The sequence below is a fragment of the Hyaena hyaena genome, unplaced genomic scaffold, assembly GCF_003009895.1.
Source record: "Hyaena hyaena isolate Hyena2069 unplaced genomic scaffold, ASM300989v1 scaffold_1402, whole genome shotgun sequence".
In the NCBI taxonomy this organism is placed as follows: Eukaryota; Metazoa; Chordata; class Mammalia; order Carnivora; family Hyaenidae; genus Hyaena; species Hyaena hyaena.
Window position 1 is genome coordinate 51812 of NW_024082031.1, and position 20896 is coordinate 72707.

General features: G+C 37.7%; 1 protein-coding gene across 2 annotated transcripts in view; it reads right to left on the reverse strand.

Moving 5' to 3' along the window:
* Positions 1-1490: 1490 nt before the first annotated feature.
* LOC120225428 (39S ribosomal protein L1, mitochondrial-like) overlaps positions 1491-20896 on the reverse strand; it is a 140365-nt gene continuing 120959 nt past the window's right edge. Inside the window, exons 8-9 of one of the 2 annotated variants that reach the window (XM_039223630.1) lie at positions 10829-10910; positions 1491-1802 (exon numbers count right to left, since the gene is read on the reverse strand). In XM_039223630.1, the coding sequence (XP_039079561.1) occupies positions 1738-1802; positions 10829-10910 (147 nt within the window). In that variant the 3' untranslated portion in view covers positions 1491-1737. Of the gene's footprint in view, positions 1803-10828; positions 10911-20896 lie in introns of those variants that run through there. The other variant, XM_039223631.1, reaches the window with a different exon arrangement.

Here is a 20896-nt window from a genome sequence, read left to right on the forward strand (position 1 = left end):
ATTTCTAAAACTTTCAATTACTAATTGAAAGTTACTGATTAATCTACTAATCAGTCAAAAGACAGTACTGTCAAAGACAGTAACAGGGGAAACAAGTAAATATATTTTTCTCTCCATCCTAACACTACTCTTCTCACACCACCCCTTCTAAGCCCTTTATTTCTACTTTCTCCACATCCACTCTGCCATAACTAGAGATACCAAGACGCTGAAGTATAATTATTCAATATTTTTAAAATTTTCAAGTGTTCAGTTAAATAGGTTGATTTATCTTAAGATATATAAAATGGAGGTAACATATCCCAATGGTTAAGAGAACAGGCTTTAAAGTCACACAGATCTAGGTGTGAATCTTAGGTTAGAGGAGCTCACATAGGTTTCAATTTCCTTATCTGTAAAGTGGGAGTACCAAACCCCCTCACCAAACTGCTATGGGGATGAAATGAGACAGCACACGTAAAGGCTAAAGATGGTGGTGGGCACTCAACAGAAGGTAACTGCTGTTACTATTCTGTAGCTACTGTTAACTTTTCTAGTTACTGTTTTTGGTAAACAGCCTTCACATTTTGATTTTCCTGTGTCGGGGGGAGACTTAATGGGGTTCAGTGACTGTTCACGATCATTTGGACTTCTTTTGACAACCTCCATTTCAAAAAAATTTGGGAGACCTACATGGAGCTGCCAAAATATTCTTTACAAAGCGGATACCATTATAAGCCAACAATGAACTTATCTATGCTATTATTTCATGAAAGAAGCAGCAATTGAACATCCATTAAAAATAAATAAAAAAGTAGAAGATAGTCTCTGAGTAAAGAAAATCATTCCAAAGAAAGGACAGTGGGCAACTGCATGTCAAAATTATCCCTATGTTTTCCATTTTGTCATCTACCAGTAAACACTTAAAGACCAACACCAGTCTGCAAACTGACACTTAGTGAAAGACACTTAACTTCCAACCCTGATTCTTCTCCATTAAATGAAGTTGTTCTATCTATATTATGGGATGTTCATTCAACAAACACTAACCAAACCTATTACTTGCTATTAAGCAAGGGAATTCAGGCTCTAATGAGGATAAGTATATGAAAACACTATACATTGTATATACAGCACAAAGCATCATAAAATTATACACTACTGTTATTATAAAAACCCCACAAATATTATAAATTAATTCCTAAAAGAAAAAACTATTTCCCACCCACATTTTAATGTTTTAGTCATTTTCTATACACATGCTACACAAATGATACTTAGAATTTTTAGAAAAAACACTCTCTATATATTTTCCTTAGAAAATAGACATATTTAGGATATAGCTCATGACTCTGCCATTCTCTGTCTTATGAAAATTGAGAATATTACTTTTCCCTCAGAATGGTATGGCCCTCAAGGGAAAGTTATTAAGCTACAAACTGTTGCCATAATTACCAGCATGCAGAATCTGAATTCTAAGGAAGACAATTTAATTGGATTTAAAATATAGGTTCAGACAGAGAAAATTTTATTTTCTTATTTTTGAAAGTCTTGTAAGATTTTCCAAGTGTTAAAATTCCAAGTGTTAAAATCAAGTATGATGGATGATTAAGAAACAAGACACTAAATGTAGAAATTATACAGTTTTATAATTTTCTCCATTGCTTGTTAATCCACTGAAAATGATTTCATAATATAACATTTTTAGGCATCTTCTTTGTTATTTTCTTTGGTTTCTACTTCTTTAGGCAACAATGGCTAGATCTTTAGTAACAAACCTTCACTTGTTGAAGTACGAAGGAAAGCTCGTACCACAAAAGGTCCTGGAAACAAAGACAAGAATCAACTTTTATTTTATTCCACAGATATGTAATGAGCAGATACAAGCATACAACAACAAACTTGATATAACTCAAATTATATTTTCCACTTGAAACGTACTGATATTACTGAACTAAGAGTTTTGAATTATAAGGAACAGAAGATCATTCGGTTTTTAGAGTAGAAGACAAACTAAAGAAACTGTAGCATACTAGAGATTTATCCTTGAAACTACATAAGCTGTAATAATTCATTTTTCTCTTCCAGAAGATGATCACCTAGAATTTATTTTAGTGCAAAGTTGAAAGTGAAGGGAGCAGGTGGTGACATTTACATGTGATGGCAATATTCTAAATATTTATTTGAAATAGCACAGATGCTATCTCTGTGTTGCTGAACATTTAGTAAAATTCCCTAAAAATGAAAAAGCTTTTCATAAGAACAGTTAAGAGACTTCATTTAAAATGGAAAAGAGAGAGACCGTTCAAGATGGCAGCGTAAGAAGATTAACTCACCTCTTCCCACAGACACAGCATATCTACAGCTACACACAGAATAAATCCCTCAAAAAAGTCCTGAAAACCAGATGAGCAGCCCCTCCACAACAAAGGGTAAAAGGGCTGCCTCAAGACAAGTAGGAATGGTGGAAACAACACTTTTGGCAAAAACCCCACCCGAGGCACGGCGACTGAGAATCGGGAGGGATCTCAAAAATACAGAACTTTTCCCTGAGGACAAGGGCTTTGCTCCTCCAACCAGGCACCCCGACCACCGTGTCCTGTACCAGACAGATGAGTTCCCAAAACATATGGCTTTGAAAACCAACAGAGTGCATCCAGGAGAACCACAGAACTGGAAAGAACAGGGAACTCCCTGTTAAAGGGTTCACACACAAACTCATCCCACAGTCTGGTGCAAAAGAAGCAATGTGAAAAGCACTAGACCATACATGCAGGAAACACACTTATTAATCTTAAAGAAACTGCTGGAAAGAAGAAACCTGTTGAGACTTTCTTTGGGGATGAAAGGGCAGGCTGATGACATTTTTGTCATCTCATTCAACTCTGCGAATGCCAGTGCTGACAGGAGCCATGATGGCAATTCTACTCTAATGTGCCAGTCCCCCTGGGCATGCTGTGCCCTCCTCCCATGCCACATCCATGGCTGGTGGGCAAGAGCCTCGTGCACTACTACCCTGCTGTGTGGCAGCCAAACCGAAACCAACCAAATGAGCAGCCCCACCCAGTAATGCAGCCTGTTGCACAGCCAACCAGTTGAGACCCTGGCCCACCCCCTCATTCCTACCATACCTGTGCCTCAGATAGAAAAGTACCCCACACCTGTTCCCACCCCGCCCACACACAGTTGGCAGATGCGTGAAGCCCACACAGGGGATACACTTGAGCACCTGGCTCTGGTGGCTGGGGGATTACACTTCTAAGCCCCACAGAAAATCTTGTACACAAGGCAACTCTTTCAAGATTGGCAGAGGTAGCTGTTTCAGTACATAGACACACACAGAATCAGGCCAAAACAGATAGAGGATAATGTTCCAAATGAAAGAACAAGGCAGAAACTGAGGAAAAGACCTTAATGAAATGAGGAGAAGTAATCTGCCTGATAAAGAGATCAAAGTAATAGTTATAAAGATGCTTACTTGGGGGAAGAATGGATGAACACAGGAGAACTTCAACAAAGAGATAGAAAATATATGAAAGTACCAAACAAAAATCACAGAGCTGAAGAATAAAATAAGTGAACTGAAAAATATACTGGATAAGTTCAACAGCAGACTGGATGAAAAACAGATCAGCAACTTGGAAGACAAAACAATGCACTCAGGCAGAGAAGAAAACAAAAAGAAAAACGAATTTTAAACAGTGAAAATAGCTTAAGTCACACATAAGACAACTTCAAGCAGGGTAACATTCTCATTAAAGGGGTCCCAGAAAGAGAAGAAAGTGGAAGAAAACTTATAAAAAAGAAAAAACAAATGAAAACCCTAACTTGAAAAAGGAAATCAACATCCAGATCCAAGGTCAGAAAGTTCTAAATAAGATGAAACCAAAGATATTCACACTTAGAACATAATTAAAATGTCAAAAGTTAAAGTTAAAGAAAGAATCTTAAAAACGGCAGGAGAAAAACAACTTGATACATACATAGGAAGCCCGAGAAGGCTATCAGAATTTTTCAGAAGAAACTTTTCAGGCAAAAGTGACTAGTAGAACATATTCAAAGTGTTTAAAGGAAAATATCTACAACCAAGAATACTGTACCCAGCTAGGTTATCATTCAAAATAGGAAGAGAGATAGTTTTTCAGGTAAGTAAAAGCTAAAGGAATTCATGATCATTAAATCAACTCTGCAAGAAATGTCAAAGGGACTTCTTTAAACTGAAAGGAAATAGTACTAATTAATGACAAGAAAACATATTTAGTAAAAGTGTCAATGGAAAATGTAAGTGTAGTGTAAAAAGTGCATTTATTCACTTATAAAACCAGCATGAAAGTCAAAAGACAAAAGTACTAAAATTAACTAAACCTATATTAAAAAGTTAGTTAATAAAATGAAAATGTTAAAATTTGACATCAAAACCATAAACACAGAGAGTAAAATAAAAATGTAGAGTTTTGGAATGAGTTTCAATTAAGTTGCTACCAACTGTAAACAGACTGTTATAAACACAGAATGGTGTATGTAAACCTCAGGGTGACCACAAAGAAAAAAACTTACAGCAACATAAAAAGAAAATGAGAAAGGAATCCAAACAAAATGCTAAAGAAAAATTATTAAAACCAGAAGGAAAGACAGAAAGAAAAGAACAGAGGGGCACCTGGGTGCCTCAGTTGGTTGAGCGTCCAACTCTTGATTTTGGCTCAGGTCTTGATCTCAGTTTGTGAGCTCCAGCCCCACATCAGGGTCTGTGCTGACAGCATGGAGCCTGCTTGGGATACTCTTTCTCCCTCTCTCTCTCTGCCCCTCCCTCTCACTTGTGCTCACTCTCTAAATAAGTAAATAAATAAATAAATGTTAAAAAAAAAAAAAAAAGAACAGAGAGGAACAAAAGAAAAAGCCAGAAAACAATCAACAAAATGGCAATAAGTACACACCTATCAATAATTACTTTAAACATAAATGGTCTAAATCTTTCAATCAAAAGACACAGTGGCTGAATGGATTTAAACAAACAAACAAACAAACAAAAACAAGGCTCATCTATACACTGCCTATAAGAAACTCAACTCAGAAGCAAGGACTGAAAGTAAAAGGGTGGAAAAAGATAATTTATGCAAATGGAAACTAACAAAAAGCTGATGTAGCTAAACTTATCCAACAAAAAAACCTTTAAAACAGATTTAAAAAGACAAAGAAGGGCATTATATAATGATAAATGGGTCAACCTGGCAAGAAGATATAGCATGTATAAATATATATGCACCCAACACAGAAGAACCAAAATATATAAAGCAAATATTAACAAACCTAAAAGGAAAGACAGACAGAAATAATAGGGGATTTTAACACTCCACTTACATCAATGGATAGATGATCTTAACAGATAATCAATAAGGAAACATCATCCTTAAACAACATATTAGACCAGATGGACTTAATACATTTATACAGAACATTTCATCCAAAAACAAAACACACTTTCTTGTCAAGTGCACATAGAACATTCTCCAGGATAGACTACAGATTAGGCCACAAAAGAACTTTCACAGTACTGAAATAATATTAAGCATCTTTTCTGACCACAATGTTATGAAAACAGAAATCAATTACAAGACTGGAAAAAAGCCCCACAAAAACGTGGAGATTAAATAACATGCTACTCAACAGCTAATGAGTCATCAAAGAAATAAAAAGGAAAAATCAAAATACCTGGAGATATATGAAAACAGAAATACAACATACAAAAATCCATCGGATGAATTAAATGCAGTTATAAAAGAGAAGTTCATAGCAATACAGGCCTACCTCAAGAAATAACAAAATCTTAAACTATCTAACTTTAAACAGAAAATACAAAAAGAGCAACAAATGAATTGCAAAGTTAATAGAAAGAAATAATATTTTATTTGTTTGTTTGCTTACTTCTGAGATAGATAGAGACAGTATGAACAGCGGAGGGTCAGAGAGAGAGGGAGACACAGAATCGGAAACAGCCTCCAGGCTCTGAGCTAGCTGTCAGTACAGAGCCTGAAGTGGGGCTTGAACCCACGAACCGTGAGATCATGACCTGAAACGAAGTTGGATGCTTAACTGACTGAGCCACCCAGGTGCCTACCAATGGAAAGAAATAATAAAAACCAGAGGGGAAATAAAGAGAGACTAAAATGACAATAGAAAAGATCAATGAAACGAAGAGCTTGTCAATTTTGTTTATCTTTTCAAAGAACAAACATTAATTAGACTCACCAAGAAAAAGAGAAAGCAGGCTCAAATAAGTAAAATCAGAAATGAAAGAGAATTACAACCAATACCACAGAAAAACAAAGGATCATAAGAGACTACTATGAACAATTACATGTCAACAAACTGGACAACCTAGAAAGAAATTATTAAGTGCCTGAAAACAAACAAACTTCCAAGACTCAATCGAGAACAAGAGAAAATCTGAATAGACTTATAATAGCAAACAGATTGAATCAGTAATCAAAAACCTCACAACAACAAAAATCTAAGATTAGCCAGTTAGCTGGTAATTCTAACAGACATTCAAAGATTTAGTATCTAGCCTTCTCAAAATACTGAAGATGAGACAATGCTTTCAAACTCATTTTTTGAGGCCGGTATTACCTTGATACCAAAATTAGACAAGGACACCACAAAAAAAGAAGAAAATTACAGGCCAATAATCCTGATGCACACATAAGTGAAAATCCTCAAAAAAATATTAGCAAGCCAAATTCTAAAATACATGAAAATAATCACACACCAAGATCAAGTGGGATTTATTCCAGGGATGAAAGGATGGTTCAACATGTGCACATCAATCAATGTAATACAGAGTAACAAAATGAAAAATAAAAATCAAATGATCACCTCAATACATGCAGAAAAAGCATCCGACAAAAGTCATATCCATTTACAATAAAAAACTTTCAACATAGTGGTTAAAGAGAGAACATACATACCTCAACATAATAAAAGCCATATACAAACCCACAAGTAATATCATAGTCAATGGTGAAAAGTTGAGAGCTTTTCCTCTAAGATCAGGAAAAAGACAAGGATGCCTCACCTCCCCACTATTATTCAACATAGTATTGGAAGTTGTGGTCATAGCATTTAGGCAAAACCAAAAAAGGCATCCAAATAGAAAAGGAAGATCCAAAATTGTCCCTGTGCACAGAAGATATCATATCATATATAGAAAAAGCCATAAGGACTACACCAAAAGACTGTTAGAACCAAGAAACAAATTCAGTAAAGTGGTAGGGTAAAAAATCAATAAACAAAAATCAGTTATTTCTATACACTAAAAACAAACTATCAGAAAGAGAAATTAAGAAAGCAGTCCCATATATAATTGCATCCAAAATAATAAAATACCTAGGAATACACTTAAAAAAATTTTTTTTAATGTTTATTTGAGAGAGGGAGACAGAGTGCGAACAGGAGACAGGCAGAGAGAGGGAGGCACAGAATCTGAAGCAGGCTCCAGGCTCCGAACTGTCAGCACAGAGCCCGACACAGGGCTTGAACTCACAGACCACAAGATCATGAGCTGAAGTTGGATGCTTAACCGACTGAGCCACCCAGGCGCCCCCTTAGTAATAAATAAAGGAGATGAAAAATTAGTACACAGAACACCAATGATGGTGATGAAAGGAACTAATGATAATACAAAGAAATAGATATTCCATCCTCATTGATTAGAAGAATTAATATTGTTAGAATGTACATATTACCCAAAACAGTCTACGAATTTAAAGCAATCCCTATCAAAATTCCAGTGGTATTATTCACAGAAAGAGAATAAATAACTCTAAAATTTGTAAGGAACCACAAAAGACCCTGAAAAGCCAAAGCAATCTTGAGAAAGAACAAAACCAGAGATACCAAGGTTCCTGATTTCAAACTACACTACAAAGCTATAGCAATCCAAACTATATAGTATTAACATAAAAGACATATGGATTCATGGAACAGAATAGAGAACCCAGAAATAAAGCCACACATATATGGCCAATTAATTTACAACAAAAGAGGCAAGGATACACAATGGAGGAAAGGCGGTGTCTTTAATGAATGGTGCTGGGAAAACTGAAGAGCTACATGCAAAAGAGGGAAATCAATACCTCCTACCGCATGCAAAAATTAACTCAAATAGATTAAAGACTTGAAGGCAAAACCTGAACCCATAAAACTCCTACAAGAAAACACAAGTGGTAAGCTCCTCAAAATTGGTCTTAGCAGGTTTTCTGGATGATTCAAAAGGGTAACAACAACAACAACAAAAATAAACAAATGGGACTATATCAGACTAAAAAGCTCTGCACAGCAAAGGAAACTATTCAAAATGAAAAGGCAACCCACTGAATGGAAGATGGTATTTGCAAATCATCTATCTGATAAGGGGTTAATAGCCAAAATTTCATAAAGAACTCATATAACTCAATAATTTTTTTAAAACTCCAATTTAAAATTGGGCAGAGAATCTAAATAGACATGTTCCCATTTCATAGCCAACAGGCACATGAAAAGATGCTCAACATCACTAATCACCAGGGAAATGCAAATTAAAATCACAATGCATTATCAACTCATACCTGTCAGAATGGCTATTATCAAAAATAACAAGCGCTGGCAAGGATGTAGAGAAAAAGGGAACTCTCATGAACAGTTGGTGGGAATGTAAATTTGTCCAGACACTGGAAAACAGTATGGGGATTCCTCAAAAAATTAGTAACAGACAATCATATGATCCAGCAATTTCACTTTTCGGTATCGATCTGAAGAAAAAGAACACACTAGTTTCAAAAGATATTTGTACCACTATGTTCCCTGTGGATTTATTTATAGTAGCTAAGATTTAAGTAGCTAAGATAACCTAAGTGATCATCTATACATGAATGACTAAAGTGTGGTGTACACAGATATATACACACACACACACACACACACACAATGGAATACTACTCAGGCATATGAAAAAATGAAATCTTACTATTTGTGACATTAATGGACTTGAGGGTAATATGCTAAGTGAAATGAGTCAGAAAGACAAATATCAATGATTTCACCTGTAAGTAAACTCTAAAATAAACAAAACAAACTTGACAAAACCAAACAAAACCCAGTCTCATAGATACAGAGAATAGAGTGGTGGTTGCCAGCAGAGGAAGGGCCTAAGGGGAGGGGGCAAAGTGGGTGAAGAGGATCAAGAGATACAAATATTCAGTTATGAAATAAATAAGTCATGGGGATGTAATATACAGCACAAGGAATACAGTCAATAATATTGTATTAACTTTGTATGGTGACAGATGGTAACTAGACTTATTGTGGTGATCAATTTGCAACGTACACAAATACTGAATTACTATGTGGTACACACGAAACTAAAATAATATTGTATGTCAATTATACCTCAATTTTTAAAAATGGCAAAAGACAATACATTGCTTTTTGAGATTTCCATCATTCCACTCCTGTGACAGCCTCAGAAGACCCTATATTGAAATCAAAGTGCTTCATGGAATATAAGAACACATACACATACAATTACTAAGTACTATGGCTGTATCTACAACAGCTGAATTAACAAATGAGATATTTATTCACTAGTGTGGTTAACTCCCAATGAAGATAAAAAATAGCTTAAGATTGTGTTTTAATTATATACTTGGTTATAAAACTAAACCTGACAGAGTCCTATAATGCTAAGTCTATAAATGAAGAGTCTATTGAGTGTAATGAACCCTTTTTTGGCTACAACCAGCCAGGAATGAAATATGCACAGAATATGCACAGCACATAGTGCAATATTAAGGACACTGTAGGTGTTCCTAGCCTATTAAACATCTTCCACATCTCGATCAAGTTTCATTGCTCTCCACGAATTACTGTTTATAAGAAATAACTCTCAGGACATGATTAAAAACTTTGTTCTTTTCTAAAATAAGATTAAGAAAGACAATTGCTAATGCCAGTGACAAAGTGAATGGTCTGGCTTCAAAACATTCCATAAATGATTTTAGTTTGTATTTAACACGACTGTAAGTTTAAGGTGATCAGCTACAGTTTTCTTTCAAAGTTTATTACATTTAATGATAGAAATAATGTGGGAATTTACAAAGATTTCAGGATTTTTTGTTTTTATTAATGTTAAAGACGTCTCTTATCCAGGGGCTCCTGGGTGGCTCAGTCAGTTAAGCGTCCGACTTCAGCTCAGGTCATGATCTCACGGTTCGTGGGTTCGAGCCCTGCATCAGGCTCTGTGCTGACAGCTAGCTCAGAGCCTGGAGTCTGCAGCCTGCTTCAGGTTCTGTATCTCCCTCTCTCTCTGACCCTCCCCTGCTAATGTGCTCTCTCATTCTCACTCTCTCAGAAATAAATTTAAAAAATTAAAAAAAAAGAGGTCTCTTATCCAAGCAACTGCAACATGTTGATAAGGTAATTTGAAATCCTTTGGAACATTAAATTTTGTTAATAAGGTAATTAGGAATCCTTCAGAGAATTAAATTTTATTTATTTAATCCCTGAAAATACTGCTGCTGGTGTATATTGTACTTGCATATGAACTTGATTGCTTTCTTAATATTTTACACCTTTTAAAGTTTATTTATTAATTTATTTTGCAAGAGAGAGGTAGTAGGAGAGAATCCCAAGCAAGCTCCATGCTGTTACGGCAGAGCCTGACGCGAGGCTTAATCCTGTGAGCCGTGAGATCACAAGTTATGCCAAAATTAAGAGTCAAATGCTTAACCAACAGAGCCACCCCAATCATCCCAATAGTTTACATTTCTAAAGAAACACAGTATTATAGGAAAGTCTACCCCAGCAAACTACTCACCCAAACTGAGTGGTCTGTGCTTACAAACTTCATTGATAACTGCTTGCAGATTTGCCACTATCTGGTCACTTGGCATATCCAGCTGAAAGGAAAGGATATATAACATTAATAATGTGAAAGTGAGAAAACAATACAACTTTTAGTAACTGCATCAATATTTATTTTTAGGCAATATTTTTCAAATATTCAACTAATGCATACTATCTATTCAGAAGCCTTACTGTGGAAAAAAAAAGTTTCTGTAACTTTTCTTCTAGAATGCTACATTCACATGCCCTTACATGTCAAGACTTAATTATCTTATGAAACATGTCATAGTAAAGCATTTTGAAGTTATTCTACTTGAGATTCCTTAATTTTCAAGTAATTTCCCCAAAGCACATCCTGAGGCAGAACATGCCATCTCCTGATCCCTACCCCCAAGGAATTAGTGATATTTCCTCTTGAAGTTTATTATTAATTTACTTTCAAAGGAAACTAAGAAAACGTTTAGAAGTTCATGCTTTCAGGAGTACAAAATAAAACTACTTAACACACACATTGACACAACACATACCTGATACAGAGACACTTTCAGTATGCTATGGTAACACTCTATGCAATAACAATTATCCTGCTATTCAACAAAAATTACAGTACGTAAATATATACAGAAAAAGCCCTATTCATAAAACTCCAAAACCTAGCTCATAAGTTTGGATAGTCCCTGTGTTATTCATTCAAATTCAATGCATGTTACTCTTCTAAAATACACTACTTAAATTAGTTATATTCCACTCCAGTGTTTAAAGGATTTTAAGCTTTGCCAAATGAATCAATTTTTTAAAATTCATGTAAAACTCATAATAGCATAACTGGCAAAAATCACATGGTAACAGTTCAAATTCACGCAAGGTTTCTCTTTTCCAATGACTCCGAGACCATTGCAAGAAATGTGCTGGGTAATAAGCATAAAGAATATTCCTCATGAAATAAATTATTCTCATTACCACCAGACAACATTTATTTGACACTCACTTGGACATGATACAATACCAAATCCTAAATGAGAAGGTTTGGATATTATTGGAGGAATTTTCACTTTATGCCAATCCTGAAGTGGGAATTCTGAGAGGTGGGAAAAAAATCAAGCAATGCTTAATTCACCTTCTGAAATCCAAAGAACTTACAGATTTTAATTTGCAGTGAATCAAGTAGTTCACAGGCAGAAAAAGCACCATATATTTGCTATGTTAAAAATCAAAACAAACATTAAAAACAATTTTTAAAAAATAGAGTGCCTGGCTGGGTCAGTCCGTTAAGCATCCGATTTCAACTCAGGTCATGATTTTGCTGTGTGTGAGTTTGAGCCCTGCATCTGGCTCTGTGCTGACAGCCCAGAGCCTGGAGCCTGCTTCGGATTCTGTATCTCTCTCACTTTCTGCCCCTCCCTTGCTTGTACTGTCTGTCTGTCTGTCTGTCTGTCTCTCTCTCTCTCTCTCTCTCTCAAAAATAAACATTAAAACAAAATTTTAAATCAAAACAAAACAAAAATGTAGTTCTCCACATTAATCAAATTGTCCTTCTTTTTATTATCAACTGAAGTAACAGTGACAGCTTTAGTAAGTTCCTTCACCCTTCACTCTTTGTTAAAGACCTACAGCTACCTTAAATTTGGGAAAGTAATAGATACAAGAAAAAGCAAGATGTCCAACATATTTTTTTTTAACTATTTACTATTAAGCTATGCTCTACATTGTTATACTATCTATAAAACACTAAGCTCAACTATACTTTCTGTGGACTTATACTGCCTACAGTATGCTAAAATAAAATGCTACACAAATGCAATATGTGCTTTAGAAATACAAAACAAAGACTTCCTCAGCAACTTTCATCATTAGGATGCCTTCAATTATTTCATTAAGTTCTATAATATATAAAATGTTTTCAAACATAGTTTACATTTTTGTCCAAATTTCAGCACCTCTAATATTTTGTATTGTGTCCTCTGCTGAATTTTAAAATATATTTACAGCCATAACACTTCATTTTACCTTTTCTTTTAGATATTACACAAAATTATGAAAAAGTATATATTTTATGGCTTATATAATGTTATTTTTTTAACGTTTGTTTATTTTTGAGAGAGAGAGATGGAGCATGAGTGGAGCAGGGCAGAGAGACAGGGAGACATAGAAACCAAAGCAGGCTCCTGGCTTTGAGCTGTCAGCACAGAGCCTGATGAGGGGCTGGAACCCATGAACTGCGAGATCATGACCCAAACCGAAGTCAGAGCGTAACTGACTGACCCACCCAGACACCCCTAACTATGATTACTTAGTTGGCTATTGATACTAAGATAGTTATGGACCCAAAAAAATGTATGCATGCATAAACTTTATAAAAACTTGCACAGGAAATATACTTGGGCTGACAATAATCTACAGATACCTAAGGAAAGCAAACTTTGCGAGCTTCTCTACCAATATCTCAGTTACTCTGCACTTGCTGGTGCTCTCATGCAATAACATTCTCATGCAAAAAGGCAAAGATGAGCCATTTTGAGGAGACAGTGTTATCTGTTAGATTTTCAATATCAGAGCATAAGACTTGGTACAGCAGGAAAGAAAAAAAATATGACTGATGGACCTTGACTATGTGCATTTGTATATGTGCATATGTATGTATTTGAATATCTAACAGTCACAGTATTATTTATCTATGTTTAGCTAAAGACTGTTCACTACAGGACAAGACAGTTATTCCTCATTCTGTAGCACACATGGCAACACGAAATGAAAATTCTGAATCCTATTCTGCTTAACATCCCTTATTCTATCAGAAATAATTCCCTAAGCAGACTAGAAAGATTTACCAAAGATGTTTGGGTGGAGGCTCAGTGGATACAGGTGAACTCTATGTCTCTCTTTGCTTTATCAGATTTTCCTCTTTCCATGCAATTCCTAACCTTTGTCTTCATGAATTCCTACAATTATGAGAAATTAAAAATCTGTGGTTCCTGACAATTTTTACATCCCTTTGAGATGCAGATGTATGCAAGGCAAATTGTAGTCATGAAAGTGTCTAAGGCAATGATTTTTTTTTCAAGATTTTATTTAAATTCCAGTTGTTAACATCAGTGTAATACTAGTTTCAGGTGTAGAATTTAGTGATTCATCACTTATGTATAACACCCAATGCTCATCTCAACAAGTGCCCTCCTTAATGACCATCACCTATTTAGCCCATACCCACCCCCATCTCCCCTCCAGCAGCCTTCAGTTTGTTCTCTATAGTTAACCGTCTGTTTCTGCCTTGCCTCTCTTTTTCTTTCCCCTATGTTCATCTGTTGTTGTCTTTTTTTAACATTTATTTTTGAGAGACAGGGCATGAGCGAGGGAGGGGCAGAGAGAGGGGGAGACACAGGATCCGAAGCAGGCTCCAGGTTCTGAGCTGTCTCCACAGAGCCTGATGTGGTGCTGAAACCCATGAACCATGAGATCATGACCTGAGCTAAAGTCAGATGCTCAACCTACTGAGCCACACAGGTGCCCCCATCTGTTTTATTTCTTAAGTTCCACAAATGAGTGAAATCACATGGTATTTATCTTTCGCTGACTGACTTATTTCACTTGGCATAATACTCTCTAGCTCCATCCATGTTGTTACAAATGGCAAGATTCCATTCTTTTTGATGCCTGAGTAATATCCTATTATATATATAATAGTATATAAAGTTATAAAGTTCCTATAGGTTATAATAGGATATAAATTATATAAAGTTCCATTAACTTTCTGAGGAACCTCCATGTGTTTTCCAGAGTTAGCAGCACCAGTTTGTACTCCCACCAACTGTGTAAAATGGTTCCCCTTTCTCAGCATCCTCATCAACATCTGTTTCCTGTGTTGTTAATATTAGCCATTCTGACAGGTGTGAGGTGATATCTCTTTGTGGTACTGATTTGCATTTCCCCGATGATGAGTGAGGTTGAGCATCTTTTCATGTGTCTGTTAGCCATCTGTATGTCTCCTTTGGAAAAATGTCTATTCATATCTTCTGCTCATTTTTCAAAAAAATATTTATTTTTGAGAGAGAGAAAGAATGAGAGAGAGACAGCAAGCAGGGGAGGGGCAGAGAGAGATGGAGACAGAGTAACCAAAGTGGGCTTCCTGCTGACAGCAGAGAACCCAATGCAGGGCTCAAACTCACCAACTGTGAGATCATGACCTGATCGAAGTCAGACGTTTAACTGACTAAGCCACCCAGGTGCCCCATCTTCTGCACATTTTTTTAACTGGATTGTTTTTTGGGTGTTGAGTTTGAGAAGTTCTTTATAATCTTGAATACTAACCCTTTATCAGGAATGTCACTTGCCAATATCTTCTCCCACTCCGAAGGTTGCCTTTTGATTTTGTTCAGTTTCCCTCACTGTGCAGAAGCCTTTTATCTTGATGTAAGTCCCAAGAGACTATTTTTGCTTTTGTTTTCCTTGCCTCAGGAGACATATTAGATCCCTGGTTATGACCTTTACTTAAGTTTTCTTTTGAGACAAACTCCTCCGTCTTGGCATTTAGTCTCTGTCTTCTGTGTGGTAGGAAAGTCTGTTATGTTTCCTGATCCTGAAAGTAATGGCTTTATGAAGAAGAGGGAATATAATTTTCAGGGCCTGGCACTTCAAGAAGTGTCTCTGGTGTGCGCTGCATGCATTCTGCTGCTATGTTATGGCTGCTCTATCCCTCAGGTCAGTCCTCTGTCTGCAGAGTTTCTCGTTGCTGACAGTGGGGAGCATTTGGACCTTAGCCAGAAGTGTGGCAAGTTTTAACCAACTGTGCTCTAGTAAGCTTGCTAAAAGGGACCAAATGCCATTTCTACTAGAATTGAAGTTTGCAGAACTCTATGGTCAGTAGACTTGGTGGGTGTGGGAGTTTGTGCTGGTCTTCTAGGGGAGGGGTCTTGCTGGCACTGGTCGTTAGGCAAACTTACCCCAGAAAAGCAGTACCAGCAGAGTACAGGGTGGGTGGGACTTGGTGTTAAGCAGGTTATGCAGCCAATGCTGGCATTGTGCAGTTTACTGAAGTTGGTTTATCCTGAGGGGTGGGAGAGGGAAATGGTGCCCACCAGCTCTTTTGTCCCTGAAGAGGCAATGCCACCTCTCACAGATGCGCTCCAAAATGTACTAACGGTCCCTCCCCACTCCTTAGGTCGTCCTCAGATTGCACAGTTTGCCCCGGGGTTGTTTGCCTGTCTCCACTCCAGGGGTAGGACAGCATCCTCAGGTCTCTATCACAGCCAAGCCTGGGGACCTCTGAAACTCGTCTTGGAGCCCCAAGTGGCTGCAAAAACTCAAAATTTAGTCCCTCTCCTTTTCTCAGCCAATGGCTTTGGGGAAGTGTTCTGGTATTTATCCCTGTGCACTCCACTCTCTCTCACCTTTCTCTGCAACCAGGACTCCCTCCCCTCTTCAGCACCCTTGACTGGATCCATTTCTCCGCTAAACTCGCTCTCCACACTTCCTACCTTCTTCCAAACAGCCTCTTCTCTCCCTGTAGTTGTGGGGTTTGTTCTATCAGTCTTCAGGTTGATTTCTTGAGTATTCAGAATGATTTCAGAGTTACCTGGCTGCATTTCAGCAGGACAAGACAAGCCTAGGGTCCTCCTACTACGCCGCCATCTTAGCTCCCCCCTCTACAGCAATGATTCTTAAACTTTTGGGGGTTATCAAACCTCACTCCAGAAAAGTGCACACAGGCACACACACACAAAAACTATCCTATGCTTTCACGGGCTTCATGAATTCTGACTTTAAAAAAGGGGAAGAGAGAAGGAAGGCTTCTGAGAAAAGTGCGTCAGCTAAAAGAGATCCCTAGTCACACTTTTGAGAACTGGTGGTTTGGAAGACTAAGGACTACAGTGTAGGAAAAGAATTTGACTTGATTTTTTACCTTTTACAGAGAATAAAAAATATATACAAGCAAAATACATATACATGATTTTTAAACAATCACATGATCCTCCTTAAGTGGCTAACTTCTGTCACTATAAATGTTCTGACAGCCTCTAGATGTATGATCATCTCTTAAGTGGAAACTGTAGAGTGGACTGCTCCTTTAGGAAAGCACTTGTTAAAACATCTGGCCTCCAAAATCTCTTCCAAATGCAATGTTCTAAGATTAAATAAAGAATGGCCAGGCTTATAGTTTCTGCAGATGGGCCAACATTCTTAATCACCATGGCTCCTTAGTGTCTAAACCAAGAAAAGGAAGATAATCTGCGTGTCCTCTATACAACATTAAGGAAAGTAATAATAATAATTGATTGATGGAGCAGCTCTATTTATTGAGTAAATACTCTGAGCCAAGCTCTATTCTACACATTACATAAACATTCTCATTCATTTCTCCTATGAATCCTTTGAAATAGAACCTACTGCAATTCCTCTTTTACCATTAGAAACTGAGATCTGGGGGGCCAGAGGGCTCAGTCAGTTGAGCTACTGAGTGGCTCAGGTCATGATCTCACAGTTTGTGGGACTGGGTCCTATGTCAGGCCTATGCTATCAGCCTGCTTAGGATTCCTTCTCTCTCTCTCTCAAAATAAATAAATAAAAACTTAAAAAAAAAAAAAAAGGAAAGAAAAGAAACTGAGACTTGGAAAACTTTGTTAACTTATCCAAGTGCACAAACCCCTGGTAAGGAGTGGCTCAGCAGCTATTCCCACCCTGTCCATCATCATCCTGGGAGCTAGAAAGAAACAGAAAGATGAGTAAGATACAAAATTGCCCTCAGGGAGCTTACAATCTGGTCTCTAAAATACATCACAGGTGCCACTCTAACTATATGAACAACATACTACAAGGGCACAGAGGGAAGAAGTGCTGGACTTTGAAAGAGAAGGCTACCCAAAGAAGGTGGTATGTGGGTCTTTAAGTTAGTCTGAACAGATGAAGAGTTCTGAGGAACAATGAGGATCTTCCAGGCAGAAGGAGCAGCATGAGCTAACATGATAAAAGGTGGAACAGGTGACAATAGATGGCTCACTATATCAAGGCCTAGGGTTGTAAACTCAAACGCAGATGCCCACGGTGGCCAGACCAGGCAATGTGCAGGACTGAAGAGGCTTAGGTTTGAGTGCATATGCCTACCACACCTGTGGGACACAGGCTGTGCAGAGCTGGATAGCAACATTCCATATGGTGGAGACAGTAAGCTACTCAGAACTAATAGACTGTTACACTGAGGGCTGTGGGGCCACGGTTAACAGAATCCCGGACTTGTCAAGAACCAGAAATCTGAAGCTCTTTGTGATATCATCTAGTTTTTAAAAGAAAACAAAACCACACCACTATCTGAGCCCAATAAAATAAATCTGGGGACAAAATTCAGCCTGTAAGCTGCCAATCTGCAACTCCAGACTTCAGCTTGCCACATTGAAAATAGTAAGAAATGCTGAATTTGAAACTGACATAATAATTTGAGACTACCAAGAGATTTGAATGTAAAGATAAAGATTTTATTTAGAACTGTGAGCGGTGAGAAGCTATTCAATGCTTCTCAGCAGACGAATGCTCTCTCTATCTGATCAATGTCTTAGAAAGAATTCTGGAGGAAGGGTGTGTGTAAAAGAAGAATAGGCAAACTTTCTCTATAAATGGTCAGATGGTAAATATTTGGGGCTTTGCAGGCCAGTCTGTGTTGCAACTACTCAATTCTGCTATTTTAGCAAGAAAGAAGCCATAGAAAATACACAAATGAATGTGTGCAACTGTGTTCTGACAAAACTCTACTTACAAAAACACGTGGAAAGCTAGAAATGGTCCCCGGGTCAGTTTGTGAACCCCTGGTGTGGAAGACAGACTGAAGGATGTTTGAGGAAGTGAATGGGCAAAAATAGCCATTAATTTTTGCACGATCAAAAAAGATTTTTGTTTGGTTTGGTTAACAGGAAGCTTTGTTGGGTGCTGAGAGACTTGGTATCCTACTATGGATCCATCTACTATGCAGATGAAGCAAAAAAAAAAATGTTTTGTCAGGCTAAGAATTGCGTTGCCATTTAAAGTAACAGTAGGAAAAATGCTTCGGGACTGTTTTAACAGCTGTTGTAAGCTTAGATGTGTATTTGGAAGTTGTGGTATGGGGGTTTTCTGGAAGTTTCCTCAGGACTGATGATCAGTCCCAAGTATACCCTATATTCTAAAGAAAGATGCCAACAATTAAGGCCGCCAAGAAGGTGCTATTATAATCAACACCTACCTACGTAGAAGCAGGCCAAGTGAGGAGGCAAGGCTCCAAGAAGCTACTCTGTGAAGGTGGGGGCACCTGCCAGAAGGGGAGACCAGCAGGCTGAACATGTGATATTAAGGACATCAAACCAATAAAGGCTGGCCAGAGAAGCAGCAATGATCAAGTGAGGGCAACAAAACCAGGCAGATAAGCAGGAGCATGAGACTTTCCTCCCTTACTACCCCAGGGGAGTTAGACCTGAGAAAGAGAAAGTGTCTCAGAAGTGAATCAAGCCACTATAGGGCTCTAAGGTCTACAGTGGGAGGATGTGTGAGTGAAAACTGCATAAGCCCTCCTCACATCAGATCACACGAACAACAAAAGCCTGGTTCTAAAGGGAATAAGAGGAATCTTTGCATAGGAGATTAGAGTTCTAAACTGGATAAGACTGCACTTTTAATTACTGACAGTCACTGGAAATAACGAGATCTATCTAATGTGCCAGGGAAGGGAACAGAGAAAGGACACTGTACACATGGCACAGCGAGAGAACGGAGGAAACATCCTATGTTTGTATCCCACTAAATTCAGATTTTTCAATAAAGAGTTATAAATTTATACATAGACTATTTCTGTACATATGAAAGACATGTCAAGATTAAAAGGCAGTTAAACCGGCCTTTTTAGGTGTACAGTTGCATGCACTGTAACTCACACATACATTTGAGTAACCATCACAATACAGGATATAGAACCAAAAAACACTTCCTCATGTGATCTCTTAGCCACTCCTAACCCTCACAATCCCACATATGTCACTATAGTTTTTTCTTCTCAAAAATGTCATACAAATGGAATAACAGTGGGGCACCTGGGTGGCTCAGTCAGTTAAGCGTCAGACTTCGGCTCAGGTCATGATCTCGCAGTTTGCAAGTTTGAGTCCTGCATTGGGGTCTGTGCTGACAGCTCAGAGCCTGGAGCCTGCTTCGGATTCTGTGTCTCATTCTTTCTCTGGCCCTCCCCGACCTGTGCTCTGCCTTTGTCTGTCTCTCAAAAAAAAAAAAAATAAATGTAAAAAAAAAAAAAAAAAAAAGTTTTTCAAATGGAATAACAGTATGTAACCTTTGTTTTCTTTCCTCTGTAAAATTTTAAAACTGTGCTAAAAATACATAAAATTTACCACTGTAACTATTCCAATGTATACAGTTCAGTGGTATTAAGTACATTCTCATTTTTGTGCAACTCACCACCATCTACTTTCAGAACTTTTTCCATCTTCCTTGTCTAAAAATGGGGCACCTGTGTGGCTGTCAGTTGAGCATCTAACTCTTGACTTTAGCTCAAGTCATGATCTCACAGCTGTGAGATCAAGTCCCATAGGCATGCAGCCTGCTTGAGATTCTCTCTCCCTCTCACCCTCTCCCACTACAGTCTCTTTCTCTCAAAAAATTAAAACTATGCACCCATTAAACACTACTTTCCCGGGGCGCCTGGGTGGCTCAGTCGGTTAAGCATCTGACTTTGGCTCAGGTCATGATCTCACGGTCTGTGGGTTTGAGCCCCGCATCAGACTCTGTGCTGACAGCTCAGAGCCTGGAGCCTGCTTCGGATTCTGTATCTCCCTCTCTCTCTGTTCCTCCTCCATTCATGCTCTGTCTCTCAAAAATAAATAAAAGTTAAAAAATTAAAAAAAAACAGTGCATATTTCTTTTCCTACCTGAGTTTGTGGATTAAAATTCAAACCCACACATCCATTTGCCCTGACATCTCTCATATCTTACCAGGTATAATCAGTACTTCCAACACTGAGCCTTCCTCCAGACCTTCTGTTATCTCATAACCTCCCTTGTTGTGAGCAATTGAGGG